The 25,652-nt window shown below is 37.2% G+C and overlaps 1 protein-coding gene across 6 annotated transcripts; it reads right to left on the bottom strand.

Moving 5' to 3' along the window:
* Nucleotides 1–1,231: 1,231 nt before the first annotated feature.
* Nucleotides 1,232–23,609, bottom strand: ZNF507 (zinc finger protein 507). 6 transcript variants are annotated; one of them, XM_061345872.1, is made up of 8 exons: nucleotides 23,451–23,599; nucleotides 17,768–19,899; nucleotides 16,525–16,630; nucleotides 10,656–10,770; nucleotides 8,286–8,390; nucleotides 5,053–5,187; nucleotides 4,559–4,924; nucleotides 1,232–3,243 (listed from the first exon to the last, which is right to left on the bottom strand). In XM_061345872.1, the coding sequence occupies exons 2-7, from the start codon at nucleotides 19,892–19,894 to the stop codon at nucleotides 4,567–4,569; spliced, it is 2,946 nt and encodes a 981-aa protein (XP_061201856.1). In that variant the 5' UTR covers nucleotides 19,895–19,899; nucleotides 23,451–23,599; the 3' UTR covers nucleotides 1,232–3,243; nucleotides 4,559–4,566. The 6 variants fall into 6 exon arrangements, with proteins under 6 accessions (XP_061201856.1, XP_061201858.1, XP_061201859.1 ...); XM_061345874.1 differs by having other exon boundaries at nucleotides 23,488–23,591; XM_061345875.1 differs by lacking the exon at nucleotides 23,451–23,599 and adding an exon at nucleotides 22,550–22,870.
* Between the last annotated feature and the right edge of the window lie 2,043 nt (nucleotides 23,610–25,652).

The raw sequence follows: 25,652 nt of genomic DNA, 5'->3' as shown, positions 1-25,652 counted from the left end.
AATTTACTTCTATTTTTTTTTTTTTTTTTAGCAATAAAGCAGGTGGTACATTTTTGGGGAATGCTTGAACTTAATATGAAAAGTGAAGAATTACAGGTTTACAATGGGCGTTAATTGTATCTTGTTTTTATCACTAATGGCATCTCTACCACATCATTAAAGTTCATTAAAGGAACACATTGTATACAAATCATACAAGTGATTTTACACTGTAAATAAAGAAGCAAACTTGAGTATGTGTACTTTTTTGTGTAAAGGAGGTCATATCTGACCTCCTTTATATCCTCCTTCATATATTTGATAATTGACTTAAAATTTCCGAGATGGGGAATGTTGTGGAAGATGTTTCCTAGAACGGAAATTCTGCTTATCCACTACCTGTAAAGAGGCCAATGTGCAGTAGAATCTACACAGAACATAATCATTCAAGAGCTATAGAAATCCAGTCATTATGCATGGTCAGTAAAGTTGGGACCACCAAAAGCTTGCTCTCTACAGAATCAAACTTGGATAGATGTTACTAAGTGACAGGCCGTGTTGCGCAGTTGCCAACAGGTAGTAGTACTGAGAAGAGGGGAATTAGTAATTTAAATTCTATTGTTTTTTGACAGTTTTTTTTTTGACGTAGTTTTTAACACCGCATATTTGTAATATATTTGTGATAAAATGCTAGGGTCATTGAAGTTTTCCGTTTTGTGGAAATGACTGCAGAGGACCAGCAATGCAAATTCTTCTGTCATTCCCAAACTACTAATGCAAGCTACGCTGTAAAATAGTGTTACTTAAACATAGAAAAATTTGTGTAGTAGAAAACCATTAGACTGCCCTACATAGTGGTTAACTCAACTATAGCCACAGTTTGGAAATACCCACACCTTCACTTACCTGAAAAGAGCTGCCTAAAGCTTTCATTCCATTGAAACTGGGGAAGAAATTCCCACTAGCTTCATAATGAAGAACTTTGCAGTTGTGTCCTTCAGCCTTGTCCCATCATAACTGTGTGCAGGCTTACAAGTATTTTGACTTAACAGCATCATATTTCATCACTACAGCTACTTTTATAAAACTTGTGTTAACAATATTAAAAGTGTAACAACAATGAGCAAGAAATGACAGTCAAGTTTTAAAAATATTTCTTGATCTAAACAGATTCCCATGTCTCTAAACACTGGTTCAGTGTTTGAGTTTTCCATTTTTGTATTTCACAGGTGAAATAAAAGTGGCTAAAGTGTTTAACAAAAGAAGTTTATTACCAAAATACAATATTAAAGTCGATACGTGACAAACTCCTGTAAAGCAAAATAAATTATTCTAACATTGTACAGTATTTCAGAAGGTAGTTAAAGTAGTACTACAGACTTTGCTTCGTAGTTCCAAACAGTCATCTATCAGGAACACAATCCTAGAGAGAGCTTAAGGCATGCAGCTTAATGTGCTGGATAATCTCATAAAATGAAAAGTCATCCTGTTTAACAAGATACAGTATCAGAATGAACTGCAGTCTTTACATGTCAGTTTTCTAATTTTTTTATACTTTGGCTATAAAAGCAGTGCCATAGTGTTACATTACCTTTTCTTAAAAAAATACATGTACCCATGTCCATGAATATCAAATGCAAATGTAAATTTCTATTAAATATATCTTAACAAATGTTACTTTGAGCACCAACTGTACATTTTTTTAAAAATGATTAAATAAGTGCTTCTGGAAAATACCCTAACTCTGACTGAACCCCACTGTATTTTTCCAGGCCAGGTATCAGTCAGAAAGATGAAATATGCACCTATTTATCAGTACAGAGTAGAATGAAGTAAGTTTTCTCTTTAGTAGAAGTAGAGGCGTTTAAAGCTGCAAGTTACAGTTTATAACACAGAATAAAATCTAATTGAAACAAATGGCAAGTGAATAGCTGATCATCTGATAGTACTGTGACAGAAGATCCAAAAATATTTTACAAGCTTAGAGAAAGGCGAAGACTGCAGTGTTGGTGACTGAAATGTGCCTAAAACCCATTACAGAACATGCAACCAAGCCAACCATACACTTTCTAAAGCAGCTAACCTGAGGAATAATAAAGCAAAAAAAAATTTGCTTTCAGAAAAACTAAGTCTATAATTACTTCACATGCAGAACTTCGGGTAAAGTCCGAAGGGAATTGTGAGTGGGTAGCTAATGGCAAGCAGAATGAAGACAGTTTTTAAAAAAATAAATCTCTGTACATGTGGAAAGGAATTATTTGTTGGCATTTGTTACGGGTTTTATAATGGTTTTTAGCATCAACTAACTTTCTACCATTATACGAACACACAGTCAAAAAGAAAAAAGCAACAGGATGGCAAAGAACAACTGTGAATAGACGCATCCTGCTCTGTAATCCCCCTACAAAGACTCCTGGCACATTATACTTACTGCTGCAAGCGTGGGTTGATATACACCAGAAAATTGATAATTTTGATTCAAGGGTGCTGTTTTGAACTGTTTGTACTCTCTTGTTTCATTGCCACCTCCTTCTTATTTTAAAAAGTTTTTCACCTTTTTATCTTTCACTAGCTAAGCAACTTCACTTATGTACTTAAAATATCTCAAATATCTGACACAAAAATGCTCTGACATTATATCCTGACCAATTTTTAAAGCAAAATGTGTACTTTCTGCTACCCAATTTATTAATGAAATAATATTTAACCCAAAAGAACAAGTCAAATTGAGGAAATCAAAAGAAAAATCACCAAATGTACTTGGACTCTTAGTGCGTTTGTGCTGCTTCATAAAGTTGTGACAAGAACTGTTTTCTTTTCTGATGCCACTTCTAGTCAGCAATAGCACAATAGACTGTACACTATATATGCCACCTCAGATTTAAAGTTGTAGCTTATTTTTGCTAGCAGAAAGTTATAGATAAAGTAACCATGAAATACTGTTCTTCTAAGAGTAAGTAATTTTCTAAGTAATAAGCTACTAAAAATCAGGTAACTACATCCCCATGTCAAGAACTAGGCATGCTGCTGTGCATCTGCCTGTCATTAAAAGCAGAAATACATGCCTGAACTAGAAAGTTTAAATCTGGCTCCTAAAGGGCCTCTTTGGAAATGCTACTACTTCATTTTATCAAAGCATGTATTTCCAACAATTTAACTAGCCAACTTTTTAAATAACCTCAACAAAGTTGCCAGGTAATTAGCCAGTATAACAATATTCCCCACTGATAGAGAGATGAACGTCTTCTACTGCAAACTGCTGTACTGTAAAAAAAAGAAAAAGAAAAAGGCACTGTCATTTTAGAAGCTTTCTTTTTTCTTAGAAAACAATCCTACTTCCCTTAATGAATCCTTCTTATATGCAGTAGTAAAATTTATTGTACAAGTGACTGGATACAGTTTCTGCTTAAAATATTGTTTGCTTTTTTAAATATTATTTTCTACAGAAAGATTATTCTATCTTTGAGCAAATTATTTCTACAGTTACAGCTCTGCCAGACAAATGGGCAGTTTAGACAGCCAGTGGGATTTCAAAGAACTCCAAAAGCATGTAAGGTTTGCTTAAAAACGCACTTTGTGCTCACCTACATCTTTAGTAACCTACATAGGTTTAATCTACATCCCCTTGTGGCAATTACTGTTACTATCTTGTTCTCATTAAAGCACATTGCTCATACAGACTGCAAAGTAATCACCACAAATTAAAAATGTCATATGATGAGCTTTTTTTTTTTTTTAATAGAATCTGCTGAATCTGTCAAGAAAACAGCAGGTCATTATTATAAAAAAACAGCAGGTCATTATTATAAAGGATCTTTTACCTACTATCAATTCAAAAGATCGGATTTTTGTTAAGTTAGGATCCAATCAAACAGTTATTAGCAAAACTATTCCAGGCTCCTCAGCTCCCGCTGCTCTAAATCAATAGAAAGGATAGCAGTCTTTTTTGAAGGATGCCTTGGAGTTTGTAAGTCCTTAAAAATAGATGGGGAGAAATGAAATGCTTACATGTGCATGCTTGCATGCACACGTCCCTCTCCCTGCTGCCAAGAATCAAGCCAGTGAGAGTTTGTGAGATCATACTGTAAAATTTTTATCTGGTCTGTTGCTAGTTTAAAAAAAACCACCAAACAACAACCAACCAAACAAAAACACCCTAAAAAAACACCCCAAAATCTAAAGTAAAAAAGTTGCTTGATGAAATGCCTGGAACACAACAAAGGAGGAGGAAGGAAAAAGCTTTTCAGTTGATACAAAGCTTTCATACCTTTGGGTTTGATTGTATTGTGCTAATGCCTTATTAATGACTAGTACCTGACCGTAAGAGAAAAAACCCCTCAAGAATCTTACGTTCTTGGCACCATATACAGAAACAGCAGGTTAAAATGAATCCTTCTATTCCCCACTCCCTAAATTTATCTCTTAACTGACTCATCAATCCCTCATTAAAATATTGTACTCCTACTGAAACAAGGACTCAGAATGGGAAACCGAGTTTTGTTTGCCATTCTTCTCTTCAGCAAGTTTCTTAAGCAAAGAAAGAAAATACTCAATCTAGGAAACCCTCTTTTTAACTTACTGCTTCTCCTAGTTTGTGCTCTGGGATGTGCTGTGGTCCTTATTTAGAATGATATTTATGATTTCACCCTCATGTTCTTTCATATGATCCAGCAGATTATCTTTATTGGTAGACTCAAAACCGCAAATGCAGCAGCAGAAGAGAAGAACACAGTATTCTGTGCCAATGTGGGGTAGAGTGGAGCTCTTTTCTAAACTGCATGAGGTATTCATCAAGTTAGGCTTTTCATCAGAACCTGAAATTTCGTTTGTAGTCTGGTTAATAGACTCTGTAAAAGACACCAAGTTGTCTGAACTTCCTAGTATAGATATTGTACTCTCATCCGTGCCTTCTAATAGTGTTTTGTCAGGAAGCTGTCCTTGAAACCTGAAATAACAAAAATGAAACAAATATCAAACATAAAGTTGTTGCTTTTCACAGGAACTTTATTTTGGATCAGAGCTGGGTCATGTGAAAACTCTACATGATAGGGCTTGAAAGTAAATCAGACGTACCTGCTGCTTTGCGAAATTGCATCATTAATAGCCTTGTTCACTTGTTCATAGTTGTAATTTTGGTCACTTGCATGTTTCCACATGTGGGACTTCAGGGATGGAGGATGGCTACATACATACCCACAGAGAGAACATCTGAGGGAAAAAAAACAAGCGGAGAAGGAGAAAGAAACACTTAGAAGTTAAATTTTATTAGCTTAGCAATGGATTAGTTATTCCAAAAGGATGAGAAAAAAAATCAGCTTCTTGGTCACACTTTCAGTTTCATTATTAGGTTGAGTTAGTTTGCAGTTTCATCCTGAAATTTAAGACTGTTTTTAGAGTCTGAGAATTTTTAAGTTTGCTCTTTCTGATTTCTTAAGCAGCTGAATGAAAATCTTATCTGTTTGGCCTGTTTAAATACTGCAAAAATGCAATAGTTCTGGTGACTGCAGAAACAGAGAGTACATTGGTATGGTAACTGTCAGGCAGGTCACGAGCAATCTTTGCTATTGCTATGAACCAAGCAGCTGTGTAATTAGAACTGGTAATTTAAACTGAACTAATGAAGTCTTTCCTGATGTAGCATATATTAATTTATTTAAGGATCACAGACTTGTTGAAGTTGGATGGGGACCTTTTGAGATCCCGAGGACAGCATCCAGTCAGATATTGAATATATACAAGGGTCAAGATTCAGACAGGTGTCAATTTTGTCTACAGAGTTTTCCATAAGCTCGGGTACCACAAGACTATAAAACACTGCCTTATACAGTAAAGGACAAAACCTTGAAGAATAAGTCTCATTTATATAGAGATGTGGTGTATTTATGGATACAAATAACCCAAGACTGATCAAATCCCATGGGACCCTTTTCATACATGAACATACATCCACATTTTTTTTGCAAGTGTTTCATGATAAATTAGTTATCTCAGCATGAAAGAGATGAATGATACTCCATGACATCATGCCAGAGCAGAACAGTCCAGAGCAGAGTACCTCTCATGGTAAAGAGGATGGAGCTCCTTGTCTTTTGGACAAAGAAGCTACTTCGTTTAGCTACATGCTATTTTGGAAGTTTTCAGTTTCTCAAATCACATGGAAAAGACCTGAAGGTGACCTTCTTCTAATAAATTATACCTAGGAATGCATCTCAGTCTGTCTCATTCCTCAATGAGAGGATGTCTTCTGCTCAAGCAGCGTGATCCCAGTACGTTACACTATGATGAGTCTGTTAAAATGACTACTATTCCAGTCAGTTTTTCTATGTTTTTAAGACCTTTCCAGAAATATAACCTGGAAACATGAGAAGGCCTATGTAAAACTGTGTTATACACTACAATTCAGTGAGGTTTTATGACTTCTCTTAATGATGGTAGGATATAGTCCTTAAATGCCTTGCAAATAATCATATATAGGAAACTATTTCTGCTTAGCAGAAGATTGTGGCGAACAGCACAAATCTCACAAGTTAGGTGAAGGCATGGTACATTACCTTGCTTATGTAGCAAGATAATTCTGTCCTGCTGGGGAACAATAAGCATATCATTCTGGCTCACTTTTCTCTTTTACCTGATTTGGAATGAACAATCCTATTTTTCTCTTTTTCTTATAATTTGAAGCCTTATAAAGAAAATATAGGCATGTTCCTTCTCAGGTTGAGAGTCTTAATATTTCTAATAAGGCTGTTACAAGATAGTGGCATCATAAAAGTAAGATAAAAGGCAGACCTTACAGTTAATTTATAGATTTTTTTTTCAAAACAAAGATCAATAATCTTAATTCCACTCTATGTGCATGTGTATTCTACTAATCTTATTATATATATGATTCTTCTGCACCAGTCACTGGTCAGTGGGTTGGTAACACGGAAATGAAGCAACAGTTCAGTGTTTGTTTTTATCCCCTCATTTTTTAAAGTACATTCATTTGCTCAGGTAATGTACTAATCAGATTTACTTTGCTGTGAACAGTATCACAAGCCAAATGCTATTGACCACTTTATCACACAGTTCAAATCAAAGACACAGAAACTCATCAGCTTTTAGCATGATGCATTACACTTCATGATCATATACTTAATATACAGTTACACTCTATGCAAGACATCCCAGAGAAACAAAACTATTTAACAAATAGTTTGGTAGTAGAACCCTTTCAATTCTGTACTATGACTTGCTCAACAGGTTGACCTGTTTTTGAATTACTGAACTGTTCAAGTATCCTAAACTGATCTACTGAGGAAACAATTACCTTGCAGCTTTGGACAGACTATTTCCTTGGGATGCAGGGACCAAAGTGTGGAGGTTTGCAGTAATCTTTGGTAATACTAACAGCATTCAGCAATACAGTAGGACTTATGTCAACAGAGCAAATAGAATTTAGTGCTATTAGTAATAGTTTTGGGGAAAAAGGTAGTGGAAGGAATATGAAGTTGTAAAAGCAGCTTTTCTTGAGAAGAAACCCTTAGATGAATGTGCCTGGTTTGGATTCTTCCTATTGCCTTTAAAATATTCCATGAAGAAATGTTCAGAATTGTCAGAATATTCAGTATATTCCTGATTTACTTTCCTTTCCTAGTTTTGCTTTTTTTTTTTTTTTCAAATTAGTAGTAAACAATTATACACATTTGTGCCAACTTTCTCATGTATCTGTATCTATATATCTATATATATATCACACATATCTATGGACAGAATATAAAGGACACTCATCACTTAAACATAATGACTGTTCATACTAATTCTTAACTAGGGCAGTGTGATGCCAACCTGGATTCTAACTAACATGTACACGCAAAGGCTGTGCCTAGACTAGAATATTAAACAAAGCCAGAGAACATTCCTGGGTACTGGCATTTAACAATCTGTAACATTAAACGTTAGAAATGCCCTGGCGTGATTTTGGCACATACATTCTCCCAAACAAATCCAGGCATGCTTTGGTAATTAACACAGATCAGAAACTGTTTGCAATAAGCAGTTTATATGCAACCACCCTATTCTGGAAGAAAAAAGCTGACTATTGATCCAGAGGGAGGTCACGGATATATTTAATTACTAAGCATAAATATCACCTTGGAATGCCACATCAAATCCCTCTCTCATTCTCTCTTTCAAAAAAAAAAAAAAAGTCACTGGAACAAATAATGAATCTAGGAGGGAGAAGAACAGAACCTGAACTCTGCTTTGTATCTTAACATAACAAAATCCCTGTCACAGCTGTTTGCCAAATGAGAACTGTTACATACTTGTACTGTTCCATCAGCTGCACTGCCTGATGCTCCTGGGGGTGGCGCCTCATATGGCATTTCAAGCTATTCATGTTTGTGGTGGCGAAGTCACACACTCGACATCTAAAGAGACAAGAAGAAGTAAACAAATCTGACAGTTAACTGCTAACACTATTCCAGAAACAAAAATCTGTAAGAAAGCAAAGATATCTGGAAAGACTATAGTTAAAGACATAACAATATTCACAGAAGTTCAAGTGATGGCATTAACTTTCAGTTTTTGGACAATGAGAACAATTTACAGGCCAAAAAAGCCTCCTCCTTTGAAGAGACATATGATCTGTACTCCTTCCTGACATCTATTGTGAAGCTGGTAAGTGTAATGAAGTATCAGGATGCACAGGAGTCAGTGCAGCTCTGATGCAAGTTGCTTGGCTGTGTTATACCAAGGCAGAATATGGCCATAAGAGCTATAGGGCACATAGTGTATTCAGAATTAAGTCTTGTTCCTCAAGAATACATGTTATGCTTAATGCAACAGCCATGTTTCTCATGACATTTTTAAAGCCAAACTACCTATTTAGTAATGAAATGACTAGGTTTCAGAGCATTTCTTGTCCTAAAACGGACAAGACCAACATATTTAGATTCAAATGCCCTAAGAGAAGTGTGTCACACCATGCTCTTAATTTTTTTACTTCTGTCAGTTTCTTTGTATAAAACAATACATAAACCAGTCAATGTAAATTTAGATCCCAAAGTGTCACACAAAATACTATGCTATTCTTAAATAAACAGTATACTGTATATATTAATAAATAACAGTATACTACCACACAAACTTTTTGTGTGTAATATACAGAAGCCATCGTGCTCAGCTCAGACTCTGCATAGTTGTTAGCTCTTCAGTTGTTTCTTCTTTTGAAATGGTAATGTGTCCAATTTTAAGTCTTGTCTGAGACTTCAGGATACTTCACTTGACATTACTCGCTTTATTTTTTAAAGGTCTTAATTTGCACTATTAAAATCCAGAAGGTTCAAATCTACAAAAATGCATCACTGGAAGCTATGCAGTTTAATTTCCAGTACTTTTTTTCAGAATAATAAGAAAATACGTTTGCAGGTATAAAAACGGCAGCAGTGTAATAGGTTGCTATTTGATACTATTAAAGACTTGAGGAATACATGTTTCAAAAGGAGAAATACCATAATACTGGACTTCTATGTTTATTAGGCTGTGGCTTAAGTATCCTACCAGGTCTGTAGATTTGCCTAAGGGGTTTATGAAAAAATCATAAGAAAAGCAAGCCAGATCAGTAGGTTTAAATTTAGTATGCAGCAGTCTGTACCACCAGTGGAAAATTTTCAAGTCTTCCTAAATCAAACAAGCTGGCTAACACCAATTCAGAAAACTACCATTTACAAGACCCTTTACAGTATCTGCTGTTCCAACCCTTCTAAGTAACAAGTAACAGCGACAGGGATGTTCCTGAGGAGAAAAAAAGGAATTTATTTGTATTCCACGTTTGCTCTCTGAGCAAATATCTTGCAAATTTTTGTTAGTATTACGGGATATCATCATAATGTACAAATCAAAATACAATGTGTCTTCTGGGTTTGTTTATCCAAAAGAGAAAGACCCTTGCTGAGCTCTGCATTTCAAGGTGTTCAGTTTCCAGCATTTGCATTTAAAAAGATAGAAGTATATCAGCTAAAAAATTCTATTAACTCAGATCTATTTTCTAGCCACTAGAGAGGGACAGAGATCCACACTAAAGTAGCACAAATTGAATTTGCAGGAATTTATGCAGCAACCCATAGAAAAATGCATGATTTATTTTTCTGCTGGGGACACGACCTACAGTATTACACGTGACTTTAGATACCAAAGTTGTATATAAATCCATATAACATCTTGTAGAAAAGTTATAAAACAGAGCCTAAATGAGTGTATTACTATTGCTTGAAACCTGTGAAAAAGAGGAGAGGATTGGTGATAAGACAAAGGGCAGAATTTTGCTACAGTCTGTAGTAGCCAATGTAAAAAGTAACCGGATAACAATAAGAAACACTTTGCAATAAAGCAAATATATTATTACTATTGGGCAAAGTTCAATATTACAATGTAATTAACTTCCTTTTTCACATCTGAATGTTTCAAACTGAAAAACAGAAGTAGACTGCTATGGTCACAGATATGTCCTGGAAAAGTCAGCAAACCTTAATAACATAAGTTTGAGTCAACCAGCGCATGTAGATCCATCAGAAATGCTAAGTTAATCAGAATTTTTTAACAATATCTTCAAAACTGCATGAGCAATTTAGTAACCTTTTTAATTAAAACAAGCAAACCAGACAAGTGGCATTAGCAATAATTAAGACACTTACCTGTATGGCTTATCAGAGTTATGAATTCGTCTGTGATTGCGTACACCAACATAAGTTGTGCTTGTGTAGTCACACACATCACACCTATACAGTTTCTGAACTGAAGACTTGTTTCCTATGTGAAACAAAATCCATTATTTTAGTGAGTTACATTCAGTGTTGTAAGGTGTTGTCAGGTGATAATTTCAGCACAACTGAATCATCACAGAATTACAGAATGATTTGGGTTGGAAAGGACCTTAAGACCATTCAGTTCCAACCCCCTGCCATGGGCAGGGATGCCTCACCCTAGACCATGTTGCCTAAGGCTCTGTCCAACCTGGCCTTGAAACATGAATTAACATTTAAAAGCAATACTTTTGAATATCTGTAAATATTGAACAATTTTAAAGTATCTGGAGCAAACTGGATCGTTTATTTAGCATGCTGTTCTGCATTTACCCTACCATTTACTAGAATTACTAAAATTTTAGGATAACACATCCTTTCTCACTATGTGGACACTTCTTTCTGGGTTAAACACCAGCAAAAGGTATTAAAATATGGGAACTGCTGACCCCAGGAGTTTCATTGCTTTGCAGAACGGAAAGGAAAAGATGGGCATTAAGAAAGAACAAGTTTAAACTGGATATAAGGAAGAAGTTCTTTACTGTAAGGGCGGTGAGGCACTGGAATGGGTTGCCCAGGGAAGTCGTGAATGCTCCATCCCTGGCAGTGTTCAAGGCCAGGTTGGACGGAGCCTTGAGTGACACGGTCTAGTGTGAGGTGTACCTGCCTATGGTGGGGGGGTTGGAAATAGATGAGCTTAAGGTCCTTTCCAACCCTAACTATTCTATGATTCTGTAAGTTTCAAACTGGCAAAAAGCAGAAGTCTTCCCAAAGTATCTAAATCCCCTCTCTCCCTCCCACATACATGCACATCAACAAAGGAAAAAAAAAAAAAGAAAAAAGATTCTGATCAGACGTGAGAAGAAATAATTCGGAACTTCTCCAAATTACTAAAAAGCAATTGTAACAAAAATCATTTTTTTTTCCAGAATGAAAAAGACTCTTGAAAAATTAATGGCTGCAAAGACAAAGACTAATGACTAACCTAACAAAGGAAAAAGCATGCTCACAAGTGCACAGTCTGAATATTTTTGAGATGTATGTGGATAGACTTAAACAGCCTTATTCCTGCTTCTTTACTGAACAATGGAACTGATATGGGTTAAAATATTAACATATGAGAAGAGCGATGGTATTTTCTATGCTTCTTTTCCATTCCAACCTACCATACAGCCTTCACACACTCCCCAAATGAAGAACAGCAGATACATGAAGGAACACAAAGGCTGGAGCTGTTTAAGTCAGGACTACCACCAAAAGAAACATCAAACTAAAATCACAGGGCTTTCATCCTGCACCTAACCTCTTCATTAGCTAAAGTGAAGTAAGTGCAAGTAACGTGCTTAAGTTCATTTTATCTTTGCACCGTTTCTTACTACCTGGCTGAACAGCCAAGACATTACTCTCAGTTTCCTTCATGGGCTTTGAAGAAACTCTGGTATCAATCCTTAGAGAATATCTCCAGTGGGTGAAGATCATTACTAAAGTACAGCCCCAAACCAAAATAAACAAACAATTCAATAAATAATGTGTGGGAGTAAGTAAAGCTGAAATATCGCAAAAACAGACTTCAGAAACTTCAAGCTCCTGTGAAGTACATCTCCAGCATAAATTAATTTGTGTTATGAAGAGGTTTACTAGTAACAGGATAAATCAGAAGATCCTGGACGAACAGAAAAGGCTGTATTAGCTGAATGTTTTTTAGTAGATATTGACTTAAAAAACTCTGGGAATACCAGCAGGTGATCTAATTCCCAGGCCTCCCAGTTCCTCCCCAAACCAAGGATAACTTCCCTTCCCTAGAAAAGCAAGTTCTGATTTCCCAAGTAAGATTCCTTCATTCTGAATCTTGAAGAAATCTTGTCAAGGCCAAGAGGTCCATGTCACACTGAGGGGAGAGTCTGTTTGCCATTTTTCCAACTTGTAAAGACACACAAGCTTGAAATATGAAAAAGTGGCTGTTGAAAACAACAGAAAGTAGAGTTTTCAGACATATCTCAACTTAGGTCCAAATACCATGAGCTTCCTTCCAGTTTGGAGTAATAAAAACTTGCTGAAACCCCCTGCTTTATCACCTTCTGAAGGGAGGATATAAGACAAGCAGACTGAGCTTAGGAGGAACTACAGTTTATCTTGAAAACAGAAGTTTCATCTCCCGAGTCCAAAATACTAAACAGATTTTGTAAAGATAATTTTGTTCTGAAGTTCCCTTTTAATGATGCTGGACTCCACCTGGAATCTTTAATCTTTTCCTTATCAAAGCAACACTTAGCAATCTTTATGGCAGAACTCTTTTAAGGAGACACTGCAGAATAAACCAGTGGAAAGAGTGTCATCCAAAATGGAAGCTCAACTTTTCACTTTGATTTTTGCCTCCCCCAACAGGTGGGCACTGAATTATGTCCAAAAAAGTTTTAGTTGTATTATTCTGAGGGATAATAATTCTGTTTAAGCTAACTTAGACAGTAAGGGAAAATCATCAATAATTAAACCTTTCCTCCAAAATTCAGCACGTTAGGGGAGGCCTGATAATCCCAGAAGGTTATTCTGAAGAATATATAGTATGTCGTATAAAACAGCAATGTGAATACAAAGAGTCTGAAATAAAATCTGAATAATTCTGTGTGTACCAAGATAACAGAAAGAATATTTTATATTTTTAACTTTAAAACATGACATAGTGCTCACTCTTGTAGCATTCTTAAAAGTAATATGGAAGTAATATATAACATACAGTCTTTGCAAGTCAACCTTAAAGCAAAATATATCATTTTTTTTCCTACAATATGCTCACATAGTAAAATTTATTGTTTGTTTTTTTTCTATTTAATGTAAATTATCAAAATGATCTTAATATATACTTGAAGACTATGGAATTTAGGCATCTACAATCATTCTTTTGTGAATGCATATGCATGCAGAAGACCACAAATGAATACAAAGACACTTATGGGGCTGCAGATCTATGGGAGAGCAGGGGTTGTCTGAAGGTCAAGCTACTGCATGCTAAACTTGAATGGGTTTTCCATCTTAAATTCTGCAGCTTTAGAATAAACTGCTTCCAAATGTATTTTCTGTTACGAATTTGGTATTTTATTGGGTGGGCAGCTTAAAAGAAACAGTATCTAATGAGATTTTTAAAGCATTATGCAAACATATTATCTATTGCATAGTTGTACATGGCTAACCACCCAGTAGCACACACTTAGGAGCAATTATTTATACCAATCACTACTTTAGATTTATTCCTTCAACAAAATGCACATAAATTATAATACATCATATAACCTCTCACTGTTGCAAAATAGCAGTCGTGTGTCCCACCTCCTGCTCCTTCCATGGGCTTATTTCTTGTGGGTTCTGGGCCTTTTTTGCTTTCTGGAGAGAGGATATCAGGCCTCTTAAAAGGGAGCAGGAAATGACAGATCTTTGTTCTAGCAGTAGTAACAGGTGCTCCTGTAATGCTGCTTATTGCCCTATTCCTTCATTATTAGACATTTACAATCCGATCATATCCAGTGTCATAATGCTCCCTTTTAATTTATTGTACCACCATGATGAATAAAGAGACTTTTAGGACTAACTATTTCATTAACAAGAAATGAAACTGCTCAGCTCAGGCATCTTTCACATAACCAGATGCTATGCCATAAACTTCTTTGTTTTGTGTTGCTTTATAGGGATGACATCTGTTTGACAAGAGATCGCTGTACTGCAGTAGTGTTGCAATTCAATTATAAATTGGTTCTGAAATAATTTAAGCATTCCAAAGTATGAGTTAATAAAAGTTTCAAAGGAGAACTGTTTTCATTCAAGCCACATTATTGAATTTCATGTGGGGTAAACAAGCAATTAAAGTGCATGGCTGCAACACTTTTGTAAGATAATAATAAGCAAAAAATACTAAAGAAAAATCTCAACAGTAATTAAATTGAAAGCAGGCAGTTTTCCCAAACAGGGCTCCTCTTTCATGAAAGCTAAATTGCAAGATCCGGATATGAACTCTAAAACCACATCATTAAAACATACTATTTTCAAAAGCAAAAGGGCACCTTGACTTTCAGTCTCCTTAACAGGACTTTAGATCAAAAGTTACAGTATTCCCCCAAATCTAACATGTTTCAGGCACTTCAAGGTAGTATTCCTGTATCATGACATTTATAAAAATACTGGTTTAAACCAAACAAAACATGGTCAGAAGTAATAGTCCAAGCTGTGCTCACACATATTTGTACTCAGATAAACTAACAATGTTTTATTTCCTATCACTTCCATTAAAACATTTATTCTATTTCTTCTGAAGAAAAAAGTCTTACTACTTCATGGGGAACATTCCCACTACCAGCAGACCCTCCCTTGCTGCCTTCCTGTCTCCTCCTGACTTCAGATACCTCTCTCAGACTTTGGTCTTAGGGATGTAACAAGCCCTACAGATCTGAATTTAAATCCTTTCTGCATTGATGAGACTGAAAAGGAGTTGGGAAGGTTCGTTTTACCTGAGGCTGATAATGTAACGAACTTTAACTTTCTATGTTGAAAGCCAGAAAGAGAGGCAGTGTGAGCTAAGAGAACAGAAGCCAAGTATAAAGATCTCATTCTAGTCCAACATATACAACATTGCTTTGGACAAATAATTAGTGGTTTGAACTGTCTACCCTGGCTCATGCTGATTAGTCCTTTTCACAAGTAGTTACATCAGTATCAGTGAACGCTTTCGCAGTCACTGATCACCTGTAGAGGTGAGAGTAGAATCCAGAAATTTCAGCTGTGGTCTAAGTACTGTTATAGTGCACATATTGGTATCAAAACGCACAAGGGACCATACTTAGGACAGAAAAGAGCAAAGTGCACAAAACAGAAATACTTCAGCCCACAGTTGTTCAGGGGTGATATAATTACTAGCATTTTTCCACAGTGCTCTAAAATTGCACAAGACTAGTAATTACAGTGTCACCTTTAGAATAAAAGTGCTGTATTTTCAGTAACTTCAGCTCACCAGACAGGAGGACGCATTCAAGTTGAAATAATAAATATTGGGCCTCCAGGATATTCAAAAGGATTTTAAACATGTTCTCCTAAACTTCCAAATCTGGTTGTTTTTTCTCCCTATTTCACTACCTTAAGACATCAAGGGTTTGGTTTGGGGTTTTTTGCTGCTGTTGTTTTTAAATCAAACACTTTTAAATGATAAGCAAATACACAGTTAAACAAACAATTAGAAAATGCATACCTACTGTTACTCTGGCAACTATTACAGATACAGGTTGAATTTTTAGAATGCCTTATATTTGCCTCTGAAGGTCTAAAATGATGCATTTTGGACATAACTACAATTAAATGAAAATTTCTAAACACAGAATGGATGGTACTGTATATATACACTGACAACAAACTACCACAGTGAGTTTTAAAAAAGGCTTTCTTTTATTTGCTCTAGATGATTTAGAAGGAAGGAAACAAATACGTTTTTTTTTAATTAAAAATTCAGAGTAATACTTCGTACCAGTTGTTTTTCACAAGAAATACAATGTCCAATTACAGGGCTTGAAAATGTCTTGCCTACCGATAAATGTCAGTAAGATATCTCAAAACAGACTATGGTTAAGCTTTGCACACTACAAAGAATATACATTTGTTATGAAACAAGCATGAAAACATTTCACCATAAATGAGATTTTAAAGCCAGTTTTATACATATATAACAAACAGAAGTCATGTTATGAGTGACTTTTTTAATTCCAAGTGTAAATATAAACAGTACCTTCTCTTTCATCTACTTCGTTGGAAACTATTAGTTTGTTAGATGTGGCTGCTGAAAAGATATCTGGAAGACTGTGTTGTTCTCTTTCATGATTTCGTAGCTGGCTCTGAAAAAGCAATATCCTACATTTTAATATACACTACAAACACACACTGGTCACTTCAAATATTGCAATCAATTTGAATTGTTACTTAAGTTTTCAGGACAACTATTATAAATTGGATGTTAACATGTATATAATTATCCCTCCCATAATTTTACTAGAAACAAAACAAAGTAAATAATATTAATTAATAACATAAAGGAATGATGCCAGTGACTGAGAGGATTATATGATTTGTGTTTTGTTAGAAAATAAATTTCCTTCTCCCCTCATTCACATAGACAAGTAGCAAACAGTTCTTACACCAAAATTATTATACTCCAGAAGCAGTACTAGATTAGAGGTTAGATGATGGCTTGTGTGAAAACTGACTCAAATCTCGTATTGCCTAGTGACTTAGGAATATGTTATTCTGGTTTCCACTTGCCTGGGGAGGAGAGAGGATAGAGAGCCTTTCGCCACCCTACTTGTACATTTTTTTTAAAAATAGGATTAAACAACAATAAATATGTGAGAATTTGTGCTACCATTGCCTACAAGAGTTTCAGTTGTACATCTAGATATTTATTATTTCTATTCCTGACTACTGAACTGAGTATATAGGAACATACTCACCAAGCTTAAAATAGCAATTATAAAAATGGCAGAAGTACATTATTCTGCTCTGGTGTGTAATCTTTCAGTTCTACAGAACACCCAGACCAATCAAGAGGAAAAAAATAAAAGAATTTCTGCTTCAAAGTGTCTCATGTTACCCCCAAGTGCCATGATTACTTTTGCACACACTCAAAAATAGTGGATGTGTTTGAGCATTCTTTTAAAGTTTCAACTATTAAGTTATCTGATACTTCCATTTCCTCCAGCAGTTGCTACATGTGGGCAGAAAAACAGAAATGATATTAATATGTCCATAAGATGGTTCTTAGGAAAGTAACTTAGGTGATGAAGCAAGTTTATTTCAGTGGGTAAGGCAGAATAATTATAGCTGAACTGTATGTTTGGAAAGTGCTGCTGGCAATAATCCCCAACTTCAATGACAATCAAGTCAGGCTGAATTAAGTTAGAAAGAGGAATGACCAGTTATCAAAAAGGTAGCAAAATAGGTTATTTAGCTATTACAGTCACAGAAAAGAACTTTACCTTATAATGAAAGGATTCTTCACATTGCTTGCACTGATACATTCTTGTTTTGCAGTGGTTGATCATGTGGCTCTCTAAATCCTTACTATTGTCGGCAATATGTTCACAGATAGGACACTGATATGGCTGCCTCTGACGATGGACTCTCAAGTGTTGTTTTATGTAGCCTTTATTACCACTGCTGTAATGACAGAGGCGACAGCGGTAGGGTCGATCTGCGTTAGGTATATATTCTACTAGGTTACTGCCAGGAATGTTTGCATCATTTGCATTTTGGCATTGTGCATTGTCTTGCAATTCTTTCAAAATGTCATCATCAGAAGCATTCTGATCTGTCCTCTCCTTCAATTTTTCAATGACAGTGAGTAGTGACATACTGATGCCCATTTTAGTTGGTGCTTCTGATAACTCTGGCCTTTCTTTCTGTATCTCAACTATCGCACATTCACCTTGGCTAAAGTTACTAAACTCCACTGAATGATCTTGAAGTGAGGATGCCACTTTAGAATGAGTCACACATGGGCCATCTGCTTCTCCCTGTCCTGCACCTGCATCCACAGCATCTTCTCCAGTCAGAGTCCTGAAGCTAGAACTTGTTAGTTCTGCAGCTCTGATAGGCATTGTAACAAGAGCTTCTGCAGCTAATGAGTGTAGTCGTAAAGACTCTGAATTTGTCCTTCTTCGTGCAGGCGGCACATTTTCATCAGATGGTATGGTTTTATTAGAGCTTAATTCATTATCTTTCTTCTCGGTATTATTCCATCCTATTACTACTTCTTGAATTGGATCTGAATGATAAACTTCATCAGGTTCTTCACAGGCAATGTGGGACTCCTCTGAGATTAATTTTTTTTCCGTTTCAATGTCAGTGTTCATCAAGAAAGGCTTCTGTAAGATACTTTCTTCAGCACTTGGCAAACGCTCCACTATTACGTTAACATGACCCTTTTTATTTGGACTACAATTGATGATTTTCTGTGCTGATGAAAGCAGGCTATCAGTTATCATACTATCTGGTTCTGTATCTGATACAGTGTCCTCTAAAACCTCTGTAGTAGGAGAATGCACTACAGACTGATTTAACATCTCTTCCTCTTTTACGTTTGTTCCTACTGGCGATTTACATGACAGTTGCTCAGAACTGCAAATCTGAAGTTGAAGAGAAGGCTCACTCTGGATATCAAGTTCATTGTTTTCCAAGGAAAGAACAACTGCATCCATGCTATGAGGTGTATGAGTTACAACCACCTCTGACATGTTGGTAGTTTCATTTTCTTCCTCAAAGATAGGATAGGAGCAATCAACCTCACCTGCATGTTTCCAAGCGTGTGTTTTCAACATTCTTTGCTGACCGCATGTGTACCGACAAATTAAACACCGGTACATACCATACTGCTCGTAAGTATACCATTTTCTCCTACCCATTTCAGGCCTCTGAGTAGACTGAGTTGTATTGTTACCTTTCAGATTTCCTGTCTGATCAGCCCCTGATTTGACACTTCCTTCCACTGGCCCTTTCAAAAATGAACTTGCGACATTTACACACTGCTGCACTTTTGTCTGGGTGTTATTTTTACCACCATTCTCATGGCAACTTTGGATGTGGGACTGAAGGTCTTCTTTGCTTTTGGAAGCAAAATGACATTCTGAGCACATGAATATCACTTCATTTTTCTGCCCATGTTGTTTTATATGTTCTTGTAGTGTTAAGAGAGAGGGTGATAGAAACTTACACAGGCTACACTGGTAGCACATCACATTCTTTTTGCTTTGTGGAAGACATTCAGTCACAAAATAATTTGCTTGTAGCTCTTCAGTCTTTCTAGTTGTGAAAACAGAGAGCTCAATTGCTTTAGCTGGGATTTCACAAAGATCATCTGCGTCCAAGGACTGTGCAGAAGCATTAGGATGGGAGCGTTTTTTCCCTATTAAAAGGCATCTTTGTGTCTTCTCACTTTCAACTATTTTGCTTAGTTTCTGGATAACATGAATTAGTGGGTCAGTGTTACATTTTCTTTGATTTTCACTGTTCTGCAGTGTTGGGCCAATGACTGTTTCAGAAATCAGCACAGCTTCCTGTTCCCCAATATTTGGCATCAATACTGCAACACTGCTTCCTTCTTCCATAATACCTAGAAGAAAGTGGTTTATAAAAAAATTAAAACAAATACATGCACAATAATAAAAATACAACCCAGTACTGTTTAGATTTCATCCTCTACTAAATATGGAAGCCTAATGCCACTACCTTTATAAAAACTTTCAGAATGGCTGTACAGACAAAGATTTTTGAGAACATTTAGTGGATAGCATGGATGCTGTTCAATACATCTGGACAGAGTAATTCCAAGATAGCCTATAACTGCCTGCCTCCAAGTTGTACAGGGGCAAGATATATATTTTTCATGTTTAGGCTGATTAATACTGTCACAGCTATTGCCTTTTTCTTTACAAAGGCTACACATTTGAATGGTAGACGCTTAAATATACCAATCAATAGTAACTGGCATATTTAAGTTTAAAAGCCATGATGATACAAAAATGTATTCCCAACATACTTTCACTGATGTGTCCTCAAGCAAACAACAATTTGCAACAACATAATTTACAAAAATAAGCAATTTTTCCTTGAAAAGTTAGGAAAACAAAGGAATTCTGGTAATTGCTTGCATTAGTCATTTCACTATAAATATATATAAATATATAAAAGATCATTCAAATGTTAAATCATACTTCTTATTATAAACGTAATTTTCTAGAAAAGCTACTAATTTTAGCTTTTTCTACAATTCCTTAATTGTAGGGAAAATCAATTGCCATGAATGTTACAAAGACTCGTTTTTTTCTGTTTTGAGGGAAAGCTACAGGAAATAGCTATTTCCACTTACACTTCCTTTAAAAATACCTAACTATAAACCACAGGCAATATGTGGTACTGCTGGAGGTTAAATTAGAAACCAACATGGATAAACTTCCATGAAACATACTTTGTGATGTGGGCAATGCTGTGGGGTGAGGGGTGCAGGAGCTGGACAAAAAGTCTTACAGTGAAATTTACTTCTGAAAAAATGTCTAAAAATAACCTAGACAAGTTCCACTATGTACACACACATAGTTTATACACGACATCTGTTTTTGCATTCTATATATAAAGTATAGAACATAAAGATATGACAGATATTTATCAGTCATCCTTGAAAATGCATCTCAAGCTCTTTCATACAGTTTTTTTTTTTTCCCTAAGAGAGATACAGATACAGAAGCAAAATCAGAACTTCCAGAACTGATCCTAAAGACCCATAAAACCCATTGTTTCCTACTTCTGGATGTAGCAATGTAATGAAGAGACACATGAGAGTGGGTTCTATGGTGCCCTTTTCCCATTATGTAAAAATTCTTGGCAGAACTACTCATGTTACCTTCCTTTGCCATTCAACTTACAATTCAGGTTATCATCAGAATTACCACTATAACCAGTGTTAGTAGCATTCACACCTTATACACTCATGTAAAATATTTCAAGTTTAAAATGCAGTGATATTTGTCAATTCTGAATCTTTAAGGAAAACAAGTTATTATTTTTCAGTGTTAGTTTGATGGTTATTTACTTGGTAATGGCTAAGATCAGCATTAAAAATGAAAAATTAATAAAATATAAATAGTGCTGTAGGGCAGCTGGATAACTAGAAAAGTAAGCTACTTAAGGCTTTATGCCTTTAGCTGGATCTGTGCAAGCAGACTAAAAATGATCAATACTGCACTGTGACTGTAGGAGGTAGAAAATAAAATTTATTTAAACCCCAAAAGTATAATTTTATGTAAGAATATACCAAATAGTCTCCTTATTTAATTCAAGCTCAGTACTGCCTTATTAATAGGAATCAATGTCTGTATCCACAGAGTTACCATTAAACTGAAACATCCAAGTATCTAACTCTTAAAATATAAACCAGTAGATACCTCAATGCGCATGTCTGCTCCTATTTCCATTATGTGCTTGGCACAGTATATTGAATGACTAACTCTTGTCTTTGTGGCTAAGAAAAAATATATCCCTTCCTGCAGTATCTCCAACTATAACTTAAAATAAGTTTAAGGCCATTATTTGAAAACCGTCCTACTTAGTTATACAAAAATACTTTGCTGTTTGTTTCATACTGTTTGTTTCATATGTTTAAAAGCTATTCTGAAGAGTAAACTGTGTTTTTTCTCCTGAAAGCAAATTTGACATTACAGGGAGCACTCAAAGGAATAATGTGTACTTGAAATATTTTCAATTTGAGAATGACTTAAGGAAAATTCTAAGCTACTTACGATTGTACCTGGCAGTTTTAAAGTTCTGTAACTAACGCTGAATAGGCATGTATTTCCCCTACCTTTTCAATCTGAAAGCAGCACAGAAACTATGAGGAAAAATCCTAGACAGATCTTAAAAGAAATATGCTGCCACATACACTACTGCTCTGTCAAAAATGCAGACGGAGTAGAATCAGAATCAGAATGGTTTGGAAGGGACTTTAAAGACCAGCTGTTTCCAACCCCCCTGCCATGGGCACGGACAAAACCGGATTTTTGTGCCTCTGCACACTGTAAAAGCAGAATACGCTCAGATGTATAGATCTGGGATGCCTGTATCTGACGTGGTTATCGAATAGGTAACTACACTGTATATATGTTACGTCGTTCTTTGTTTACAGTAAGTTTCACACTTATTGCAGCAGGCTTTCATTTTTACAGGGATGATAAGAATTGTACAAAGGTTATCTGGATTTTAGTAACTACCTTGCTTTCACCAGGAACAAAGATGATTCAGCCTCCCATGACAGGAAACTTCAGCCTGGGAAGTGGATCTGCAAGCACATTCCCTTTACAGAGCTACACAGTAATTAAAATACAGGGTTTGGGGATAATGAAGGGGCCCAAAGGGAAGGCCCAGACTAGAGGAGAACGCCGGTGTGCTGGAGGGGCCCGTTCCACCCCTGCCAGCCACCCACTCAAGCAGCACGGCAGGAACCGGGTGAGATGCCCCTAGGTCTAGGAAAAACCAACCACCGCTTTGCACAACCGCTTTACTGGGAAAGGCCGGTCTGGTCACGTTGCGGCTCCCGAGGCCACGGAAACTTCATCAGGAGCTCCGAGCAGTCAACTACCGCCTCCCGACCGCAGAACCCTTACCCCAAGACTGAGGTTAGGGGACGGGACTTATCGCGGACCGGCGATACGCTCCCGCGGGACCCCTCCGCCTCTGCCGCCACTCCCCACGCGGCCGCCGCTTTATACCGCGCAGGTGCCGCCAGCAACGTGCCCTCAAGCAGCGGGCCCGGCGCCACATGGAGAACTAGGAGCAACGCTCGCGGGGAGCGGGCCCGCCGAGGAGGCGATGCTGTGCGGTGAGGAGCGGAGCGAAGGGAAGCGACCGCGGGGATCTGGCCCACCGGGGAGGCAGTGCGGTGAGGAGGGGAGGGAGGCGGCCGCGGCCAGCGCCGCCTGGCCCGGGGAAGGCTCTGCCGGCAGCCGCAGCTCCACACATGGGCTGCGGCGCGGCGCACAGCCCCGGGGCCTGCCTGCTCGCCAGCCCGCCCGCCCGCCCGCCCGCCGCCGAGCTTCGCACCCTCTCTCCCTGCTGCCCGGCTGCCAAGCCGCTACCCTTCCCGGTGTCCTGCGGGCCCGCCCGGGCTTTTACCTGGGTAACGAGGGTAAAAAGTGGTCTTGTCCCTTACCCCGGCCACAGCTTCAAGATGGCGACGATGGAGCCCGTATCACGTGACCGGCGATCTCGGATCAGGTGACCTCCGGGTGCCTGCCGCCGGGCCACTGCCTCCGCGCCGTTGCCACGGAGACGAGCGCGAGCGCTGCTATAGTCTACATGTGCTTCAGAAATGGTAGCGTCGCCATGAAGATACTTCCTTCGAGCCCAGCTTTGGAAGGATAAACAGTTGTAGTTAAAGAACTCATAACAACACAGACCCCGTATTTTGGGTCAAAAAATGGCAAGTCAATGCAAATGTTTCAGAGCGTGAAGTGCAGGGAGCTGGCAGGAAGGTTCAGCAGTTTATCAGGAATAAGCAGCCTGGTCTAGTGGAAGGTGTCCCTGCCAGTGGCAGGGGGTTGGAACTGGATGAGTTTTAAGGTCCTTTCAACCAAAACCAGTCTGTGATTCTGTAAATATGGAGGTGAAAGTGTGTGTTGCATGGTAGGGGCACTTGGAGAAGCTGCACACCAGAAATGCTGTGAATCTATGAGATATTTCATTTAAACTGAAAAATCGGAGCTATAATGGGCTTTGGAAGTTGCTCATGGCAAGGTGATAGCAAATAACATCCAATGTTCATTTCCAGAAAGAGGCTTGAGGTGTATTGAGGTGTATACAGTTGGGTGTGTTGGTGACTTGGTAAAGTTGCAGCAAATTTTTGCCGGCTTGTTTCCTCCCACAGCAGGGAACTTTGCTAATTACAGAATCACAGAACCGTTAGGGTTAACAGTGACGTTTGGAGACTATCTAGTCCAACCCCACCTAGAGCAGGTTACAATTGTGTATTCTTTCATATTGATAAGGAATATGTTTGAAATACTTGCAAATCGGGTATTATTCAAGAGATGGATTTAGCCATCTTTTGATAGGAGTTATTTACTTGGTTAATTTGATTCCTTGAATTATGAAGCTCTGTTTAATTGTGTTTAGTCCTAAGACCTTTCAAACCTTATCTGTGACTTTGTAAGACAACGTTGGTAATACTTTTTAAAAAAGAAATTGCTGTGGGGAAGATGCAAGGGTACAACCCTTCTTCTGAACGCCTACTGCATAGCATTTACAATGTCAAATGTAGTAGTGGTAATAATAATAGCACTACCATATTAAATAGAGCTTCTTCATAGAAATGGACCTTATTCCTTTAAAAGCTTAGCTTCCACTTCTCTGTTTGTCATCATTTAATTACCAGGTATCTGAATTGAATCACTCAAGAGACAGAACTCTCCCCTCCTTTTCCCAATCAAAGTATGCTAGGGTCTGAGATGTCTGGATTAAAAATACTGGGTTAATAGTAATGGTCTATATATGCTTTGTTACTGTTCTCTGTTGTAATTAAATCTGGACTAAGTTAAAGATTTCTTTCTCTGTTCAAGTATGATAGTACAAAAAAAATTTAGATTTTATAATTTTACATTAATTTGGAAGGCTTCTTAATTCACAAAGTTCGTATGTTTCATTTTCATTGCTTTCAAGCTGAAGGAGGCATGAAACTAAATGACATTTGGATAAGGCAGCTATCCTTGAGTGGCAGAGATGAGACTCTTGTTTTGAGCATAATATGTTCAGAATGTTGATTGTTTTGTAAAAGTTTTACAAAATTGCTTTGTGATTACTGTAAATATGTACAAAATGTCAGTGGCATGAGTTTTATGGTAAGCATTATAAGCCTAATTTAAGGGAATAATACATAGTCTAGAAATGCCAAGTAAATTTAGAACACATCAGCAAAGATGCTATCTTGAAGTAAATACATGCGAAGCATACATACTTTTTTTGTTTACACTTTTAAAATAAGAGAAAAATACATGTAGCAACTTGTCTGTAAGGTGTCTGTTCATTTTTGTGGCCTCAGTTTCAAACACTGTTTAGTTTTTGAGATTAATGATTAGGCTTATCTTCATTAATGACTTGTACCAGCAATGAGTTCTATAGCTGTTAATGAAAAATTCAATTTGTCATAGAATCGTAGAATAGTTAGGGTTGAAAAGGACCTTAAGATCATCCAGTTCCAACCCCCCTGCCATGGGCAGGGACAACTTGCCCTAAACCATGTCACCCAAGGCTCTGTTCAACCTGACCTTGAACACCACCAGGGATGGAGCATTCACAGCTTCCTTGGGCAACCCATTCCAG

Source organism: Neopsephotus bourkii, unplaced genomic scaffold (genome assembly GCF_033783945.1).
Source record: "Neopsephotus bourkii isolate Nb327-2 ecotype Australia unplaced genomic scaffold, CSIRO-AGI_Nbou_v1 NB_245, whole genome shotgun sequence".
Lineage (NCBI taxonomy): Eukaryota > Metazoa > Chordata > Aves > Psittaciformes > Psittacidae > Neopsephotus > Neopsephotus bourkii.
Note: the sequence above shows the minus strand (reverse complement) of the source record. Positions and strands in the feature narration are given on the sequence as shown.

What these genes read in the sequence shown, in the direction of transcription:
- ZNF507 (XM_061345872.1), bottom strand. Translation starts at nt 19,894, where the DNA reads ATGGAAGAAGGAAGCAGTGTTGCAGTATTGATGCCAAATATTGGGGAA. An exon ending in AAGAATCCTTTCATTATAAG is followed by an intron (nt 16,631 to 17,767) that starts GTAAAGTTCTTT and finishes TTGCTTTTTCAG; the next exon opens with AGCCAGCTACGAAATCATGA. An exon ending in AACTCTGATAAGCCATACAG is followed by an intron (nt 8,391 to 10,655) that starts GTAAGTGTCTTA and finishes TTGTCTCTTTAG; the next exon opens with ATGTCGAGTGTGTGACTTCG.